The sequence below is a fragment of the Salvelinus alpinus genome, chromosome 16 (genome assembly GCF_045679555.1).
Source record: "Salvelinus alpinus chromosome 16, SLU_Salpinus.1, whole genome shotgun sequence".
Classification (NCBI taxonomy): domain Eukaryota; kingdom Metazoa; phylum Chordata; class Actinopteri; order Salmoniformes; family Salmonidae; genus Salvelinus; species Salvelinus alpinus.
This window is the reverse complement of record NC_092101.1, coordinates 26,161,050-26,179,733: the sequence shown is the minus strand read 5'-3', so window position 1 is coordinate 26,179,733 and position 18,684 is coordinate 26,161,050. Positions and strand designations below refer to the sequence as shown.

The 18,684-nt window shown below is 44.6% G+C and overlaps 1 protein-coding gene across 3 annotated transcripts in view; it reads right to left on the bottom strand.

The window, feature by feature from the left end:
- Positions 1–830: 830 nt before the first annotated feature.
- Positions 831–18,684, bottom strand: part of LOC139541229 (leucine-rich repeat-containing protein 52-like) — a 35,943-nt gene continuing 18,089 nt past the window's right edge. The window contains exons 2-3 of one of the 3 annotated variants that reach the window (XR_011668324.1): positions 2,094–9,999; positions 831–2,038 (exon numbers count right to left, since the gene is read on the bottom strand). Coding sequence is in view for 1 of the 3 variants with exons in the window: in XM_071345639.1 (XP_071201740.1) it covers positions 9,671–9,999 (329 nt within the window). In the remaining 2 variants the exon portion in view is untranslated. Of the gene's footprint in view, positions 10,000–18,684 lie in introns of all 3 variants that reach the window. The other 2 variants (XR_011668325.1, XM_071345639.1) reach the window with 2 other exon arrangements.

Here is an 18,684-nt window from a genome sequence, read left to right as displayed (position 1 = left end):
TCCACTGCAGTGTCTGACCCATCCTGGAGCAGGTGACGCTAGATAATAAAAATACAGATGCTGCCAGACAGGTAGAGAGAGGAGAGAGAGAGAGAGAGAGAGAGAGAGAGAGAGAGAAGAGAGAGAGAGGGAAGGCTGAACAGTGTAGGGAGGGAGGGGGACCCAGAAGTCTAAATAAGGTCCAAATGACTGGGGTGAAAGAGAGGGAGCGAGAGAGAGATAAAGGGGTAGAGAGATAAAGAGAGCAAGGGAGAGGGAGAAGAGATAAGGGGTGACTGGGTTTATAATGTGAGGGAGAATCCCTTTGGTGCAGTAAAGGTATCAATACAGACACATATAGAGTACGAGAGAGCAGGAGAAGGAGAAGAAAGACAGGGAGTGTGAGAAGTACAGAGAGAGGGGAAGATAGAGATAAGGATGGGAGAGGGATGAGTGCATGCGTAGAGACAGGACAACAGCTCCTCTCACCACCTTTATGAAGGCAGAGAGCAGCCAATACCCTTCTCTCTCTCCCTCCCCCTATCTTTCTCTCTACATCCCTTCTGCCTCTTGTTCTCTCCAATTTTCTCTCTCCCTTGTTCATCAGGCCCCTTCTCTCCCTCTCTCTCGTCACCTACCTCCCGCCCTCCCCTCCCGCTCCCCCTCCCCTCCCGTCCCTCCACATTTCTAACACTCTCCAGTACCAGGGTGTTGAAAGGCTAAATCAATCACGCCTCTGCTCTCTATTCACTCCCTCTCTCCCTTCCTTGCCACATTGGGCTGACATAGTGGTAGTTTCACATTCAAGTTAAGAAACGACAGAATCCACAAAGGGAAAAAAAGAAAACACGTTCATAAACATCCTTTAATAATAGTAAAAGATACAATATGACTTAATATAAGTTACTGCAGTTTTAAATAGCTGGAACTGCTGTAGACAAAAGACAGCCATGTGTAGAGTCATACAGTAGTAGAGTGGTGTGTGTGTATATGTGTGTGTGTGTGTGTGTGTGTGTCTATGTGGGTACTGGTTTCTACTGGTAAGGACAGAGTGTGTACAGGTTGTACATCGCCAGTAACAAGAAGATTCTGTTAGCCTGTCAAATAACCGTTGTGGTGTTAGCAGTTGAAGGGGCAGCCCTCTCTCTCTCTCTTCCTCTCCATACTCAGGTTCACACCATACAAACCAAATGTGCTATTTCATGAAATCACATCATTTAGTTAAAAAACACTACTACGTAATGGACATTCATTTCACTTTTTCATTCCTACAGCATATATATTGTGAAGTGAATTTTATAGTGGTTCCTCTCATCTCTCCTTTTCCATCTCTCTCTCCCTTCTTCCCCCTTTCTCCACTGAGGCCCATCCAAGGACAAGCAATCAAACGGATTACTGCAGACAACTAGATTTTCCTGTACTCAGTACAATGTCTGACTGGTATGCTGTGCAAAGTGTATGTGTGCTGAACGTAAAGTCACCATAGAAGTGTGTGTGGACAAGAGCAATAGTTGTGTTTAGCTTTCCCCCTCCTTGATGATGACGTGTGTGTGTGTGTGTGTGTGTGTGTGTGTGTGTGTGTGTGTGTGTGTGTGTGTGTATGGCAGGATGAGTAATTGACTTATTGCATTAGATGGTTTCTTTATACTCACGCTCTGATACTGTCCTTGGAGCTAACACACGTACACGCATTTGTTTTACTATCCTTGTGGGGACCAAACAATTGATTTCCATTCAAAATCCTATTTCCCCTAAACCTAACCCTAACCTTAACTCCAAACTCTAACTCCTAAACCTAAACCTAACCTTAACTCCAAACTCTAACTCCTAAACCTAAACCTAACCTTAACTCCAAACTCTAACTCCTAACCCTAACCTTAACCTTAACTCCAAACTCTAACTCCTAACCCTAACCCTAACCTTAACTCCAAACTCTAACTCCTAACCCTAAACCTAACCCTAACCTTAACCCCAAACTCTAACTCCTAACCCTAAACCTAACCCTAATCTTAACTCCAAACTCTAACTCCTAACCCTAATCGTAACCATAACCCTAAACCTAACCCTAACCTTAACTCCAAACTCTAACCCTAATCGTAACCATAACCCTAAACCTAAGCCGTAAGTCTAAAATAGCCTTTTTTCCTTGTGGGGACCAAAATGTCTCCACTTTTCCTTGTTTACTATTCTTGTGAGGACTTCTGGTCCACACAAGGACAATAAAACCAAAAACACAAACACACACACAGCTGTGTTGTTGAGTACAACTCTGCCCCCAGTTATGGAGAGAGACCGAGATGAATACAGAAGGAGAGATAGAGAGGGATAGAGAGAGAGAGATAGATGTGAGAGATTAGAGCCTCACAGTAGCAGATGTGAGAGAATGGCACTAGGAAGTAGAGAGAGAGAGAGAGAAATGCACGTGATATCTCTGAGCCTGCTCTTCTCTCCGAGCCTACCCAGACACTAGCAATGTGTGTGTATCCAACTTGTATGATAATGGTTCAGTGGACTGCCTGAAACCGGAACTCTCCAGAACAGACTGGACACACAAAAAACAAACACACACACCGGCTCTCCCCCGGGTGTCTCCTCACGTCTGCGCAGTCATCTCTGTCTGGACCAGCTCATTCATGGGACAGAGATCTGTGTCTGTGTAACCAGCTCTGTGATCCCCCAATGTGTGTGTGTGGTGTGGTGTGGTGTGGTGTGGTGTGTGTGTGTGTGTGTGTGTGTGTGTGTGTGTGTGTGTGTGTGTGTGTGTGTGTGTGTGTGGTGTGCTTGTGTTGAATTACCGACTGAAATAAAATACATAATATTAGCACAAAAAGCTAATTTCTCTCAAAATTTGTGCACAAATTTGTTTACATCTATGTTAGTGAGCATTTCTCCTTTGTCAAGATAATCCATCCACCTGACAAGTGTGGCATATCAAGAAGCTGAATAAACCAAGTGTAACCACGCCAACCCAGGACCACATCCGGCTTCTTCACCTGCGGGATTGTCTGAGACAAGTCACCCGGACAGCTGATGAAACTGAGGAGTATTTCTTTCTGTAATAAAGCCCTTTTATGGGGAAAAACTCATTCTGATTGGCTGGGCCTGGCTCCCAAGTGGGTGGGTCTATGCCCTCCCAGGACCACCCATGGCTGCGCCTCTGCCCAGTCATGTGAAATTCATAGATTAGGGCCTAATGAATTAATTTAAATTTACTGATTTCCTTATATGAACTGTAACTCAGTAAAATCGTTGAAATTGTTGCCGCAATGTAATAACCTGTTGGTATTTTATGAAGTTTTGGTGTGGTATGTCTATTATTAGGCTTAGCTACTGCAGGGCTATGAAGGCAGCGCGCACCGGCGCTCCAAGTCTCTCCGACAGTTGAACTTGAGGTAAGGAAGAATGTTTTAGGCCTTACAGAGTTACTCCTTTAATCTAACAATATAATGCTTATCTTTATAAAAAAATATTAACCAATTAGCCTCCTTCTGTACGCCTTTCTGTATAATAGTAGTCTATCTGACAAGGATAAAGGAAGCATGTCGGTGTCGGGAACATTTCTCGGTCTCTCTAAGGCTAGGCCTAAGCTTCTCTTCCTTTATATTTATTTTTGTAATATTCATCCACAGTGGACACCTTGGTGTATTTGCCTGTCTGCATGCAATGAATGCCCTGGGGGATTTAGTGCTCTAATCTCGGAGATCTGAACCGTAAAGTGGACAATTATTGTTTTAGGAAAGTAAAAACCAATAAAACAATAAGCTATAAAGTTTTTAATATGCTACACATTTGAACACAACGAAAAGTTTTTTTGTAATTTGTTAAAGGCAATTTTTAAGGACACGTAAGTAACTGTGGATAAATTCACCAATATCACTAGATTATTGATGGCACTGACAGCGCTAGACGGAGGTCTACTTCTCTCTTTCTACTCTCGGATCTGAACACGATTAATATTGTTATTATTATTATTATTATCAGTAATCGGTTTCTATGACTGCTCTCCTCCGGTGCAAAAGTTTACAGTTTGAAGATTCCTTTTCTTGTCTCGTCTCCTTAATTTCAAGCCCTAGGGAAGCACTAGTGCATATGAAGGAGAGGAGGCAAGTAGAGGAAGCCCCTGTAGACTTGAGATGCAGCCCTAATCTGATGGCAAGATCATGACATTCTGCAACAATGCATGAACGTTGATGGCTGTTTAATATACCAACCCACTCACCCCTGAGTCAACCAGAAGCAAGAGCCACACACAATGATACACTCACAGGACCTTGGCTGAGGTCACAGCATGCACACACACACAGACACACAGTGCTCTCGGGGGATGAAAGGGGGCCTCAGGTGCCAGAGGATACTCTTATTGGTCAGTTGCTGACATCAGCAAGATTCTAGTACATTGCCCTTGGCGACTCACTGCGCAACAACAGTTCTGTAACCGAGAGAGAACCCTCACACACACACACATACCCAAGCCTTCCATTTGTAAACACACACACCCTACATGACCTCTCTACACCCTTACATCCCGACCATTGGACTCAAACCCTTTATCCCCACACCTCTTACACCCTTTACACACCCTAAATCCCCCTGATCCTGTTGATCCTTCAGTGATAGTATTTATACCCTGCTCTGTCCTCTCACGAGTTAACACGTACCCCTTCTGGCCCTGTCAACATAAAAACAGTCCCCCAATACATGGAACAGACACCTTAACAGCAGTCTCATCTGTCCTGAGGCTGTGAGTCTGCTGAGACGGTTTAGCTGCTCATAAATCTATCATCTGACATTGACCAGCTAAAGCTTTGACAATTGAGCTGTGTATCTGTGTCTGTGCATGTGTGCGTATGTTTGTGTGTGTGTGTCTGTGTGCATATGTTAGTGTGTCTGTGTGTGTGCATGAGTGTGTGAGTGTCTACTTGCTTGTGTGCCTGCTTGTTCACATGTGTGGGTTGCATGTAGTGACAGCTATGGACTCATCTCCTGCGTGTGGAGGGATGGAGAGAGGGATGAAGAGAGAGATGGAAAGACAGATGGAAAGAGGGGTGTTAATGTTCCCAGGCCTGAGGGTCTGACTTTAGCTGTGCCCTTGAGAGGAGTGCATGTGTGTCAGTGTGGATGCGTCTCAGTAGGCAGGGACACGGAGTGTGATTACAAATTACCCACCCAGTGAAACGTAGTACTGACATCCTCCTAATGCTCTACGCCCACATATAAACACACACACTGCTGCTCTCATCAACTACACTGGAAATAACCTGGCTAACACACACTGCTGCTCTCATCAACTACACTGGAAATAACCTGGCTAACACACACTAATGCTCTCATCAACTACACTGGAAATAACCTAGCTAACACACACACTGCTGCTCTCATCAACTACACTGGAAATAACCTGGCTAACACACACTGCTGCTCTCATCACCTACACTGGAAATAATCTGGCTCACACACACACTGCTGCTCTCATCAACTACACTGGAAATAACCTGGCTAACACACACACTGCTGCTCTCATCAACTACACTGGAAATAACCTGGCTAACACACACTGCTGCTCTCATCAACTACACTGGAAATAACCTAGCTAACACACACATTGCTGCTCTCATCAACTACACTGGAAATAACCTGGCTAACACACACTGCTGCTCTCATCAACTACACTGGAAATAACCTGGCTCAAACACACACTGCTGCTCTCATCAACTACACTGGAAATAACCTGGCTAACACACACACTGCTGCTCTCATCAACTACACTGGAAATAACCTGGCTAACACACACTAATGCTCTCATCAACTACACTGGAAATAACCTGGCTAACACACACACTGCTGCTCTCATCAACTACACTGGAAATAACCTGGCTAACACACACTAATGCTCTCATCAACTACACTGGAAATAATCTGGCTCACACACACACTGCTGCTCTCATCAACTACACTGGAAATAACCTGGCTAACACACACTGCTGCTCTCATCAACTACACTGGAAATAACCTGGCTAACACACACACTGCTGCTCTCATCAACTACACTGGTAATAACCTGGCTAACACACACTAATGCTCTCATCAACTACACTGGAAATAACCTGGCTAACACACACACTGCTGCTCTCATCAACTACACTGGAAATAACCTGGCTAACACACACTGCTGCTCTCATCAACTACACTGGAAATAATCTGGCTCACACACACACTGCTGCTCTCATCAACTACACTGGAAATAACCTGGCTAACACACACTGCTGCTCTCATCAACTACACTGGAAATAACCTGGCTAACACACACTGCTGCTCTCATCAACTACACTGGAAATAATATGGCTCACACACACACTGCTGCTCTCATCAACTACACTGGAAATAACCTGGCTAACACACACTGCTGCTCTCATCAACTACACTGGAAATAACCTGGCTAACACACACACTGCTGCTCTCATCAACTACACTGGAAATAACCTGGCTCACACACACACACTGCTGCTCTCATCAACTACACTGGAAATAACCTGGCTAACACACACTGCTGCTCTCATCAACTACACTGGAAATAACCTGGCTCAAACACACACTGCTGCTCTCATCAACTACACTGGAAATAACCTGGCTAACACACACACTGCTGCTCTCATCAACTACACTGGAAATAACCTGGCTAACACACACTAATGCTCTCATCAACTACACTGGAAATAACCTGGCTAACACACACACTGCTGCTCTCATCAACTACACTGGAAATAACCTGGCTAACACACACTAATGCTCTCATCAACTACACTGGAAATAACCTGGCTAACACACACACTGCTGCTCTCATCAACTACACTGGAAATAACCTGGCTAACACACACTAATGCTCTCATCAACTACACTGGAAATAATCTGGCTCACACACACACTGCTGCTCTCATCAACTACACTGGAAATAACCTGGCTAACACACACTGCTGCTCTCATCAACTACACTGGAAATAACCTGGCTAACACACACACTGCTGCTCTCATCAACTACACTGGTAATAACCTGGCTAACACACACTAATGCTCTCATCAACTACACTGGAAATAACCTGGCTAACACACACACTGCTGCTCTCATCAACTACACTGGAAATAACCTGGCTAACACACACTGCTGCTCTCATCAACTACACTGGAAATAATCTGGCTCACACACACACTGCTGCTCTCATCAACTACACTGGAAATAACCTGGCTAACACACACTGCTGCTCTCATCAACTACACTGGAAATAACCTGGCTAACACACACTGCTGCTCTCATCAACTACACTGGAAATAATATGGCTCACACACACACTGCTGCTCTCATCAACTACACTGGAAATAACCTGGCTAACACACACTGCTGCTCTCATCAACTACACTGGAAATAACCTGGCTAACACACACACTGCTGCTCTCATCAACTACACTGGAAATAACCTGGCTCACACACACACACTGCTGCTCTCATCAACTACACTGGAAATAACCTGGCTAACACACACTGCTGCTCTCATCAACTACACTGGAAATAACCTGGCTCAAACACACACTGCTGCTCTCATCAACTACACTGGAAATAACCTGGCTAACACACACACTGCTGCTCTCATCAACTACACTGGAAATAACCTGGCTAACACACACTAATGCTCTCATCAACTACACTGGAAATAACCTGGCTAACACACACACTGCTGCTCTCATCAACTACACTGGAAATAACCTGGCTAACACACACTAATGCTCTCATCAACTACACTGGAAATAACCTGGCTAACACACACACTGCTGCTCTCATCAACTACACTGGAAATAACCTGGCTCACACACACACACTGCTGCTCTCATCAACTACACTGGAAATAACCTGGCTCACACACACACACTGCTGCTCTCATCAACTACACTGGAAATAACCTGGCTAACACACACTGCTGCTCTCATCAACTACACTGGAAATAACCTGGCTCAAACACACACTGCTGCTCTCATCAACTACACTGGAAATAACCTGGCTAACACACACACTGCTGCTCTCATCAACTACACTGGAAATAACCTGGCTAACACACACTAATGCTCTCATCAACTACACTGGAAATAACCTGGCTAACACACACACTGCTGCTCTCATCAACTACACTGGAAATAACCTGGCTAACACACACTAATGCTCTCATCAACTACACTGGAAATAATCTGGCTCACACACACACTGCTGCTCTCATCAACTACACTGGAAATAACCTGGCTAACACACACTGCTGCTCTCATCAACTACACTGGAAATAACCTGGCTAACACACACACTGCTGCTCTCATCAACTACACTGGTAATAACCTGGCTAACACACACTAATGCTCTCATCAACTACACTGGAAATAACCTGGCTAACACACACACTGCTGCTCTCATCAACTACACTGGAAATAACCTGGCTAACACACACTGCTGCTCTCATCAACTACACTGGAAATAATCTGGCTCACACACACACTGCTGCTCTCATCAACTACACTGGAAATAACCTGGCTAACACACACTGCTGCTCTCATCAACTACACTGGAAATAACCTGGCTAACACACACTGCTGCTCTCATCAACTACACTGGAAATAATATGGCTCACACACACACTGCTGCTCTCATCAACTACACTGGAAATAACCTGGCTAACACACACTGCTGCTCTCATCAACTACACTGGAAATAACCTGGCTAACACACACACTGCTGCTCTCATCAACTACACTGGAAATAACCTGGCTCACACACACACACACTGCTGCTCTCATCAACTACACTGGAAATAACCTGGCTCACACACACACACTGCTGCTCTCATCAACTACACTGGAAATAACCTGGCTCACACACACACTACTCTCATGTGTATGCTCTGTGCTAAAGAGTTTGAGGTGGACAGAAGGGAGGGGGGAGACAGAGGAGGGGCAGGGTTGTCTAGACCTATGAATCACTTGTTCCCCCTGGTGAGAGAGATGCTGTGCAATGGTTCTGCCCCAGTTACCGTAGCTAACTCTGGGCAGAACTAGAATATTACTGTAGACTTACAACCTGTGTGTGTACCGGTTTATTCACTATTCCAGGGTCTTTTTGATTTACCAGAGAAACCAGCTCTTAGCATCTGTGATGAATGTGTGTGTGTGTGATGTAACAGTGGGGGGCTTATTGCTCTTAATAGTTCAGAAGTCACTCTGTAGTCCTGAAGTGGAAGGCCAATGGAAGGCCTATGGCCTATGGAAGGCCTATTTCCCCTCTCTCTCTCTCGCACACACACACACACACACACACACACACACACACACACACACACACACACACACACACACACACACACACACACACACACACACACACACACACACACACACACACACACAGGGTAAAATGTCTGTCCTGTTTTCTCCCACTCAGAGACACCCAGTCAGAACAGGACTGTCTTTCTACAGAGTCCAAGGTCCCAGTGTCTTTATTCTAATTACTCTATTCCTCTTCTTTTCTTCAGTGTCCTTCCATCACTCCAAAGCTCTTCCTAATGTATCCTCTCTTCTTCCTCTTCTGCCTTTTTCGCCTCTTCTCTTCCGGCTGTTCAGAGTCCCATCCCCTCTTCCTCTCCCCCTCCTCCTCATAACTCAATCACACCTGCATGCCAGGCTTATTCACATCCCCATTCCCCTGATTCCCTCCCCCCATCATCCCTCCCCCCATATGTCTCTCCTCCTCATCATCACTGTCCATGTCTTCCCCCTTCCTCTTGTTGTATCTCTCGTACAGCACCATGAGGACACCCATCACCCATGCCGACACGGTGCCGGCACTGAAGATGACAAAGCCGATAGCGATGAAGAACAGGTAGTCCCAGTAGCCCAGGCCCTGGTGGCAGTCTGCCCTCAGCTGCATGCCCACTTCAGCCAGCCGTTGCCCAGACAGCTCTGGAGGCTCCTGGCACACTGTCTGGCCCTCGTCTACAGAGAGGGAGAGAGACAAGAAAGAAAGAGTTAGCCATCTAGAGAGAAGGAGAGAAAAGAGGGATTTAGCTGTCTGACCCTCGTCGGAAGAAAATCCCTCCTTCCCTAGTGCCAGTCTCACTCATTGGCCAGGGGGCCAATAGAGGCAACAGTGAGCGCTGTTACCTTCAAGTAGGTTTTGGTTTTGCTAGGGCGTTGTGGACAGGGATGGTGGAAGCAAGTTGCAAGTTCGAATTCAGGGATAGAAAGCTGTTTTAAGCCTATCCCAAACCTTAACGCTTACCTTAACTATTCAGAGTTAATGCCTAAACTTAACCACTACGACATTTGAAGTTTGAGTAACATGGATGTACATCTAATTCTGAAGTGAGACTGTGAGAGCTTGTTGGACGTAGAAGGGAGAGAGAGGGGGGGGGAAATAGAAATGACCACAATGCAGCATACTCACTCACACAAAGCTGTAATAACCTTTGTGACAAATGATCTTTAGACACTATAGATTTCCTCAGGGTAATGCAGGTCTGGGACACATCTAGGACACAGACATATTAGAATGCTCAGCGCACACACACACACACACACACACACACACACACACACACACACACACACACACACACACACACACACACACACACACACACACACACACACACACACACACACACACACACACACACACACACACACACACACACACACACACACACACACACACACACACACACACATTTGACCAGCCTTCATAGAAACACAAGACATCTCCAAGGACAGATAGTGTTGTTTTCCTTCTCTTGGCATCTGTTAACAGCTGGCTTCTAATTAAAAAAGATGAAAATGAGCAGAGACAAATTAAACACCAGTTCTCTCTTGCTCTTTATCTTGTTCTCTCTCTCTCTCTATCGCTCTTATTCTCTCGTCATTAGATTTTTTTTCTGACCTTAAATCAGTGCGTATAATTGACTTCATCATACTGCTCATCACAAGTTAAGGGGCTAAGAGGCTGCTGCCATTGCCACTGTCTCTGTCAATCAAACCATTACAGACAATGATGTGTGAGGAGAGAGGAGACCCTACAGACTGGGTCACCTCTGTCAAATCAAACCATTACAGACAGTGATGTGTGTTTTGAGAGAGGAGACCCTACAGACTGGGTCACCTCTGTCACTGGCTGATCCTCCCAGAGAGAGGGGAGAGAGTGGGAAGGTGTCAGATGAGGAAGACTGGATATGCAGAGAGAACTGGATATGCACTGCCTCAAAATTTCATCTCTCTCTCAATCCCCCTCCCTCCCTCCCTCCCTCCCTCCCTCCCTCCCTCCCTCCCTCCCTCCCTCCCTACACTATCCCTTTCTCATGTTGAATTGCATTTACTTGTCCTTTCCAAAAAAGAAGACAGAGAACTTTTATTTTCTTCTTCCTAGACATTAAAGTGTGTGTGTGTGCTTGCACATATGCGTGCCTGAGGGCATGTGTCCGTGTGTTCATGTCTGCGTGTGTGTGTGTGTGTGTGTGTGTGTGTGTGTGTGTGTGTGTGTGTGTGTGTGTGTGTGTGTGTGTGTGTGTGTGAACGGGGCACTGATGGATGGATTCATACTGTAAATTATGTTAATTAAATTGCACTCCTCTTCCAATAACGACAGAGGTCTTAAGGAGGGGGTGAATGATGGAGAGAGAGCGAGAAAGAGAGAGAAAGAGAGACAGAAAAAGAGATGGACAGATATTAGTCTATGATAGTATGTGCTACCAGCTCTCACAGTCTTACGTCAGAATTAGACGTTGATCCATTTTTCTCAAATGTCAAATTTAGAAGCTGTTCCAAATGTCAAATCTCAGGTTAAGTTTAGGCATTAACTCCAAATTCTTAAGGTTAAGCAGGTCAGATCAGACATGGAGGGTAACCTTAGCTTTCCCTGTCTGGGCAGAAGGTTTGGGATAGGCTAAAAACTAAAATATCAAAAACAGCTTTGTATTGCTGGATTCAAACCCACAACCTTTGGAATCAGAGGCAGATGCTTATGCCCCCCACCCCCACTTAAGGATAATAGTCCCTAGTGGCCAGTTTCCATGTCATCTCCCAACGTCCTCAGACATGGATGGACGTCGAATACTGACTTGATTCACGTTTGACCTGGCTGAGTATGGGAGAGGAGAAGAGAGAGAGGCTAACTGTAGAGTTGACCCCCTTCACGTCACTAACAGTGTCATATCTGTAGCCCTCAGTAGTCATGTATTATAGTGTAAATCCACAATCAGCTCTTCCATATAAACTGGATATATTTAAATGGTTAATCAAGGACATCTATCATATCCAACCTAAATGCATCCTATATCCAACAAGGCCATGAGGTTGTAGCTGAGGTGTCTAATATCTCTGATTGGACAGGTGTGTGCGTTTGTGTACGTGTATATACACTGCTCAAAAAAATAAAGGGAACACTTAAACAACACAATGTAACTCCAAGTCAATCACACTTCTGTGAAATCAAACTGTCCACTTAGGAAGCAACACTGATTGACAATAAATTTCACATGCTGTTGTGCAAATGGAATAGACAAAAGGTGGAAATTATAGGCAATTAGCAAGACACCCCCAATAAAGGAGTGGTTCTGCAGGTGGTGACCACAGACCACTTCTCAGTTCCTATGCTTCCTGGCTGATGTTTTGGTCACTTTTGAATGCTGGCGTTGCTTTCACTCTAGTGGTAGCATGAGACGGAGTCTACAACCCACACAAGTGGCTCAGGTAGTGCAGCTCATCCAGGATGGCACATCAATGCGAGCTGTGGCAAGAAGGTTTGCTGTGTCTGTCAGCGTAGTGTCCAGAGCATGGAGGCGCTACCAGGAGACAGGCCAGTACATCAGGAGACGTGGAGGAGGCCGTAGGAGGGCAACAACCCAGTAGCAGGACCGCTACCTCCGCCTTTGTGCAAGGAGGATTAGGAGGAGCACTGCCAGAGCCCTGCAAAATGACCTCCAGCAGGCCACAAATTCGCCACTGGCGCCCTGTGCTCTTCACAGATGAAAGCAGGTTCACACGCACATGTGACAGACGTGACAGAGTCTGGAGACGCCGTGGAGAACGTTCTGCTGCCTGCAACATCCTCCAGCATGACCGGTTTGGCGGTGGGTCAGTCATGGTGTGGGGTGGCATTTCTTTGGGGGGCCGCACAGCCCTCCATGTGCTCGCCAGAGGTAGCCTGACTGCCATTAGGTACCGAGATGAGATCCTCAGACCCCTCGTGAGACCATATGCTGGTGCGGTTGGCCCTGGGTTCTTTCTAATGCAAGACAATGCTAGACCTCATGTGGCTGGAGTGTATTGATGCTATGGACTGGCCCGCCCGTTCCCCAGACCTGAATCCAATTGAGCACATCTGAGACAACATGTCTCGCTCCATCCACCAACGCCACGTTGCACCACATACTGTCCAGGAGTTGGCGGATGCTTTAGTCCAGGTCTGGGAGGAGATCCCTCAGGAGACCATCCGCCACCTCATCAGGAGCATGCCCAGGCGTTGTAGGGAGGTCATACAGGCACGTGGAGGCCACACACACTACTGAGCCTCATTTTGACTTGTTTTAAGGACATTACATCAAAGTTGGATCAGCCTGTAGTGTGGTTTTCCACTTTAATTTTGAGTGTGACTCCAAATCCAGACCTCCATGGGTTGATAAATTTGATTTCCATTGATAATTTTTGTGTGATTTTGTAGTCAGCACATTCAACTATGTAAAGAAAAAAGTATTTAATAAGAATGTTTCATTCATTCAGATCTAGGATGTGTTATAATAGTGTTCCCTTTATTTTTTTGAGCAGTGTATGTGTCAGGGACTTGCTCTGAGGTTAATGCAGGTCAGGATCCGACAAAGCAGATCAGACACGGATTGTAACCTAAGCTTTGCCTGTCTGGGCAGAAATAGACTGGCACATGATGACGTTGAGTTAGCTAGGCAACATTATGCAAGTTCTTATTCTGATTAGGCACGACGTGCTTAGTCCTTACCTTGCCCCGGCACACCACACAGAAAAATACGAGGTAGACCAACTCAGCTCAGTTGGCTCGGAGCAAATGTCCTAGATTAGTAGTTGCAGCTCACGGTATGGTTTTGGTCCTTTGTCATTCCGCAACTTGTTATTGATTGTGAACCGATCAGATGATTGACATAGTAATGGAACTGTAACATTCATTGCAGGGTTACTGCTTTGGCTGGAGCAAAAACCTGCACTCACACTGGCTCTTTATGGATCTTCCTCTCTCCCTCTCGCTCATTTCATCTCCTTTCTCCTTCTCCCTCCCTCCCCTTCTCTATCCCTCTTTCCCTCCATCTCTCTCGCTCTCTCCAGTGTGTATTAGATCACATGGCTGTCCCTCGCGTCACTCTGTCATAATCTGTGAGGGGCCTTGTCCCGTTGACAACCCGTTATCTCTTGCATGCACGCACACGCCTGCTTCAGCCCTTGGGGAGACGGGATTGCTGTGCCCCCTTACCCCCACCCCCATCCACAGATCACATAACAGCCACCACTCAACCGGCCCATCTCATCTTCATTACAAACAGACGCCCCAGAATGGATGGTCCACTGTCTGTTTCAGTCCATCTCCCTCTGACTGTTTTTCTTTGTCTCTTCATCGCTCTCTCTCTTTCTGTATAGTTCTCTGTCTGTCTGTCTGTCTGTCTGTCTGTCTGTCTGTCTGTCTGTCTGTCTGTCTGTCTGTCTGTCTGTCTGTCTGTCTGTCTGTCTGTCTGTCTGTCTGTCTGTCTGTCTGTCTGTCTGTCTGTCTGTCTGTCTGTCTGTCTGTCTGTCTGTCTGTCTGTCTGTCTGTCTGTCTGTCAATCTCTCTGTCAATCTCTGCCCACGTAGAGAATGAACCAACCCACTGTGGGTGCTTCACTGTCAGTATCTCTCTTTATAACACAACCATGAGGAGACTGACTTATACAACAGCTCCCACACTGAAGAGGCTTTCAGCTACTCCATACTACTGCTAAAACACAACATCAGTTAGAGTGACTGTCGGACTCCTCTTCTATCTTCACACCACTGAAAACCACAGCACAGGTTAGAGAGAGAGAGAGAGAGAGTCATCTTTCCAGGGCCTCAATTTACTCATACCCTACTGGAAAGCTGTGACAGGACTATACCATTAATCATCATTACCATAGTATGGTTGGATGGCTGACCCTGAGTAGAAGTAGAAGCAGTGTTTACAGTTTTTCTCAGTCGCTTTGGTGCATTTCTTAGATCAAAAGTGCAATTCTTGTTACTACTTGTACAAATTCCAAATCATCTAGTCACTTGTGCACATCATTAAAGCAATTTCTTATTCCTTTGAACAAATTGCAATTGATAATGTACAAGTGTCAGCTTTTTTCCACATTATCAATTGCTCATGTCATGTTGATCAAAATATAGTAGATGGTTCTCTGTTGAATAGTCTTACCCCTCAAAACATCTAGGCATTAGTTCCTTGCATAAGCCATTACATGCAAAATTGTTGAACTATTTGTCATAAACTGTCAAGCATAGTTTTACACATTTCTATTAGACCTTTTGTACAAAAACGTGAATTGATGAATCGTGCAGGTGAAATTGACCCTCACTCATGAAGGAATGTAAAGTGTTAGTTCAACCAACAATCAACCAGTTGTCTAAATTGCTCAAAGGTGCATCTCATGAAGAATCAATTGGCAAGCATATATAGACAGACCACAACACAGAGTTGCAATTTTCCAATAATGGATGGACCAGGAAACGAACAGGGTCAACAGCCAAGAGGAGGAAGAAGAGGAGCAAGGATGCGTGGTGGAAGGAAAAACAGAGGAAGAGGCAGAAGAGGACATAGGCGCATATCTGATGACATAAGGGCCACTATTGTAGACCATGTTGTCAATCATGGCCTTACACTGGCTGAGGCGGGTCGAAGGGTGCAGCCGAATATTGGGAGATCAACCGTGTCCTCAATAGTTCAAACGTTTCGAAGAGAGAACAGGTATGTCCACCAATGTACAGTGCACTTTTACTGTATATAAGCAGTATACTGTATACTTCCTACAATGCTTCATATTACAGTAGTCCACTTGTATTTCACAGCATACAGAAATATACTCTATACAGATACATACTGCACCTTACATGCACCCACCTGTATGTTTTACAGTAAAATGTGTGTTCGCATAGTTTTTGTCTATGTGAAAGTGTGCGATGCATCACTGCATTTTTCCCCACATAGGACTGCAAGATTACCTCAAACCGGTGGCAGAGGATGCATTTTCACACCTCAACAGGAGGAGGCTATTTGCACCATGGTCCGAGCAAACAATGCCATGAGACTCAGGGAAATACAAAGGACCATTATAGAAGACAACGATGTCTTTGAAAACATCCATACGGTTAGCATCGCAACCATCGACAGGGTGCTGCATAGAAACCAGATGAGTATGAAACAGCTGTACCGTGTACCATTCCAAAGGAATGAGGACAGAGTTAAGGAGCTACGGTACCAGTATGTACAGGTAAAACATATATCTATGTAACTACTTTACAGCAACATTTTATAGTGATACATAGTACAGTAAGCATAAACTGCACACATTTCCATTGCTGTGGAAGGAACATGCAATATATGTACATTTTATGTCACTCTTCCTTACCAAAACAAATTCATCTGTGTGTTCTGGGATATAGCGTATAATGGAGTTGGAATCAAGTGAACCCTCTCACAACTTTGTATACGTGGATGAGGCTGGCTTCAACCTGACCAAATGCAGAAGGCGGGGTCGGAATATCATCGGTCACAGAGCTACTGTGGATTTGCCAGGCCAACGGGGAGGAAATATCAGCATGTGTGCTGCTATTTCAGAGCATGGTGTCCTAACCCATATCCCCCTTATAGGGCCATACAACACCCAGCATCTACTCAACTTTTTAGAGACTCTCTACAGGGCTCTCATCCCTGATGATGAGAGGGGTCTGTTTAGAGAGGATTTGCCAAAGTATGTGGTCATTTGTGATAATGTGAGTTTCCATCGATCAAACATCATAAGGCAATGGTTTGTGACCCACCCAAGGATGCTCATAGAATTCCTCCCACCTTATTCACCATTCCTTAACCCAATTGAGGAGTTCTTTTCAGCATGGAGGTGGAAGGTGTACGATCGTCAGCCACACACACAGATGACCCTGCTGGCTGCAATGGATGCAGCATGTGAGGACATCACAGTAGACGCCTGCAGAGGATGGATAAGGCATTCCAAAAGATTCTTTCCACGTTGCATTGGAAGGGAAAATATCCGGTGTGATGTGGATGAGAATATGTGGGCCGACAGACAGGAACGTCTGGATCTGGTTTCCTGTGTTTCTTTCTAATTTAGTTTTTTTTCCTTTGTGCCCCTTGGGTTGTCCAGTCTCTTTCAATCAATAACCCACATACAGTAATATGTAAATAGTACTGTTGAAATTGATATATGCCATAGAAGTGCAGCCTTGTGCATTTTCAATACAGTAACTGTCATCCAAACTGTAGCCTAAGTTTACATCAGGTAATACTGTCAAAGTACACAGTTACATTGACAACATGCCTAAACATTTTGACGACCTTGTTCGTGAACAATGACTCAATGACTTATCATTCTGATGACACTGACATGATCATTGGCATGAATATTTACTTTTGAGAGATGTACAAAGGATTTTTAGTGGCAGACTAGCTTTAGAAACATATCTATTGTATATTGCAGTTTGTACAAATTATTCTGAGAAATGCACTTCTTATTTTGCACATGTTAGGGATGATGTGAAAAATGCACCAAAGTGACTGAGAAACTGTATTAGTAACTCTTATCCAAAGATTGAATTGTACACCAATCTACATGTTTTACCTGTACAATCCAGGAGGAGCCACCTGTCCCCTCAGCCCTGTAGTATCATCATTAACATGACTCATCTAGCAAACCATCATTGGTTCTGTGAACATTCGTTAGGTCTCAGAAAATGTTCTCATAAGACAAAAACTGTTTAGTGGTGCTGATGTTGCAAGAACATTCCTAGAAGCCATTTAATCTGTTCTTTAAAGGCTCCCACAATGTTTCATTAGGGGGACATCGTATGTTCCCAAAACACACAAACTGTTCAGTTGTGCAGATTATTCTACAATGTTTATTTTAGGGTTCAAAAAACATTCACCTGATGTTACAAGAATGTTCCTAGAACACATTTCACTATAACAATATGGAAGAAAATGAAACGTATTCTACAAGATCCAAAATCGTTTAAAAAAACAACAACTTTATGGAACAATCATTGGATAGCTTTCAGAATTCACCTATAAATTGGTCCACATGGAAAAGTAAAGGCATAGAAACCATAAATGACTTGGTAACAGGAAATACATTTATTTCTATGACAGAATTAAAAAGTAATTTTGGACTGACCAATGTAGATAGTCTCAAATATATGCAACTTAAAAGTTCCATATGACATTTTGATTTGAAATCTTTTGGACATCAGAGCAACCTTGAGGAAATCCTATTTGAGTCAGACAAGGATGTTCATATGATAGGGAAGATATATAAAACCTTGCAGAGAGCCTATCCAACTGACAATCTCTTAGAAAAAAATATTTACTATTGGAACAAAGACTTCCATTGATGGTCTGGGCAGGTGAGATGGAGTTGATAT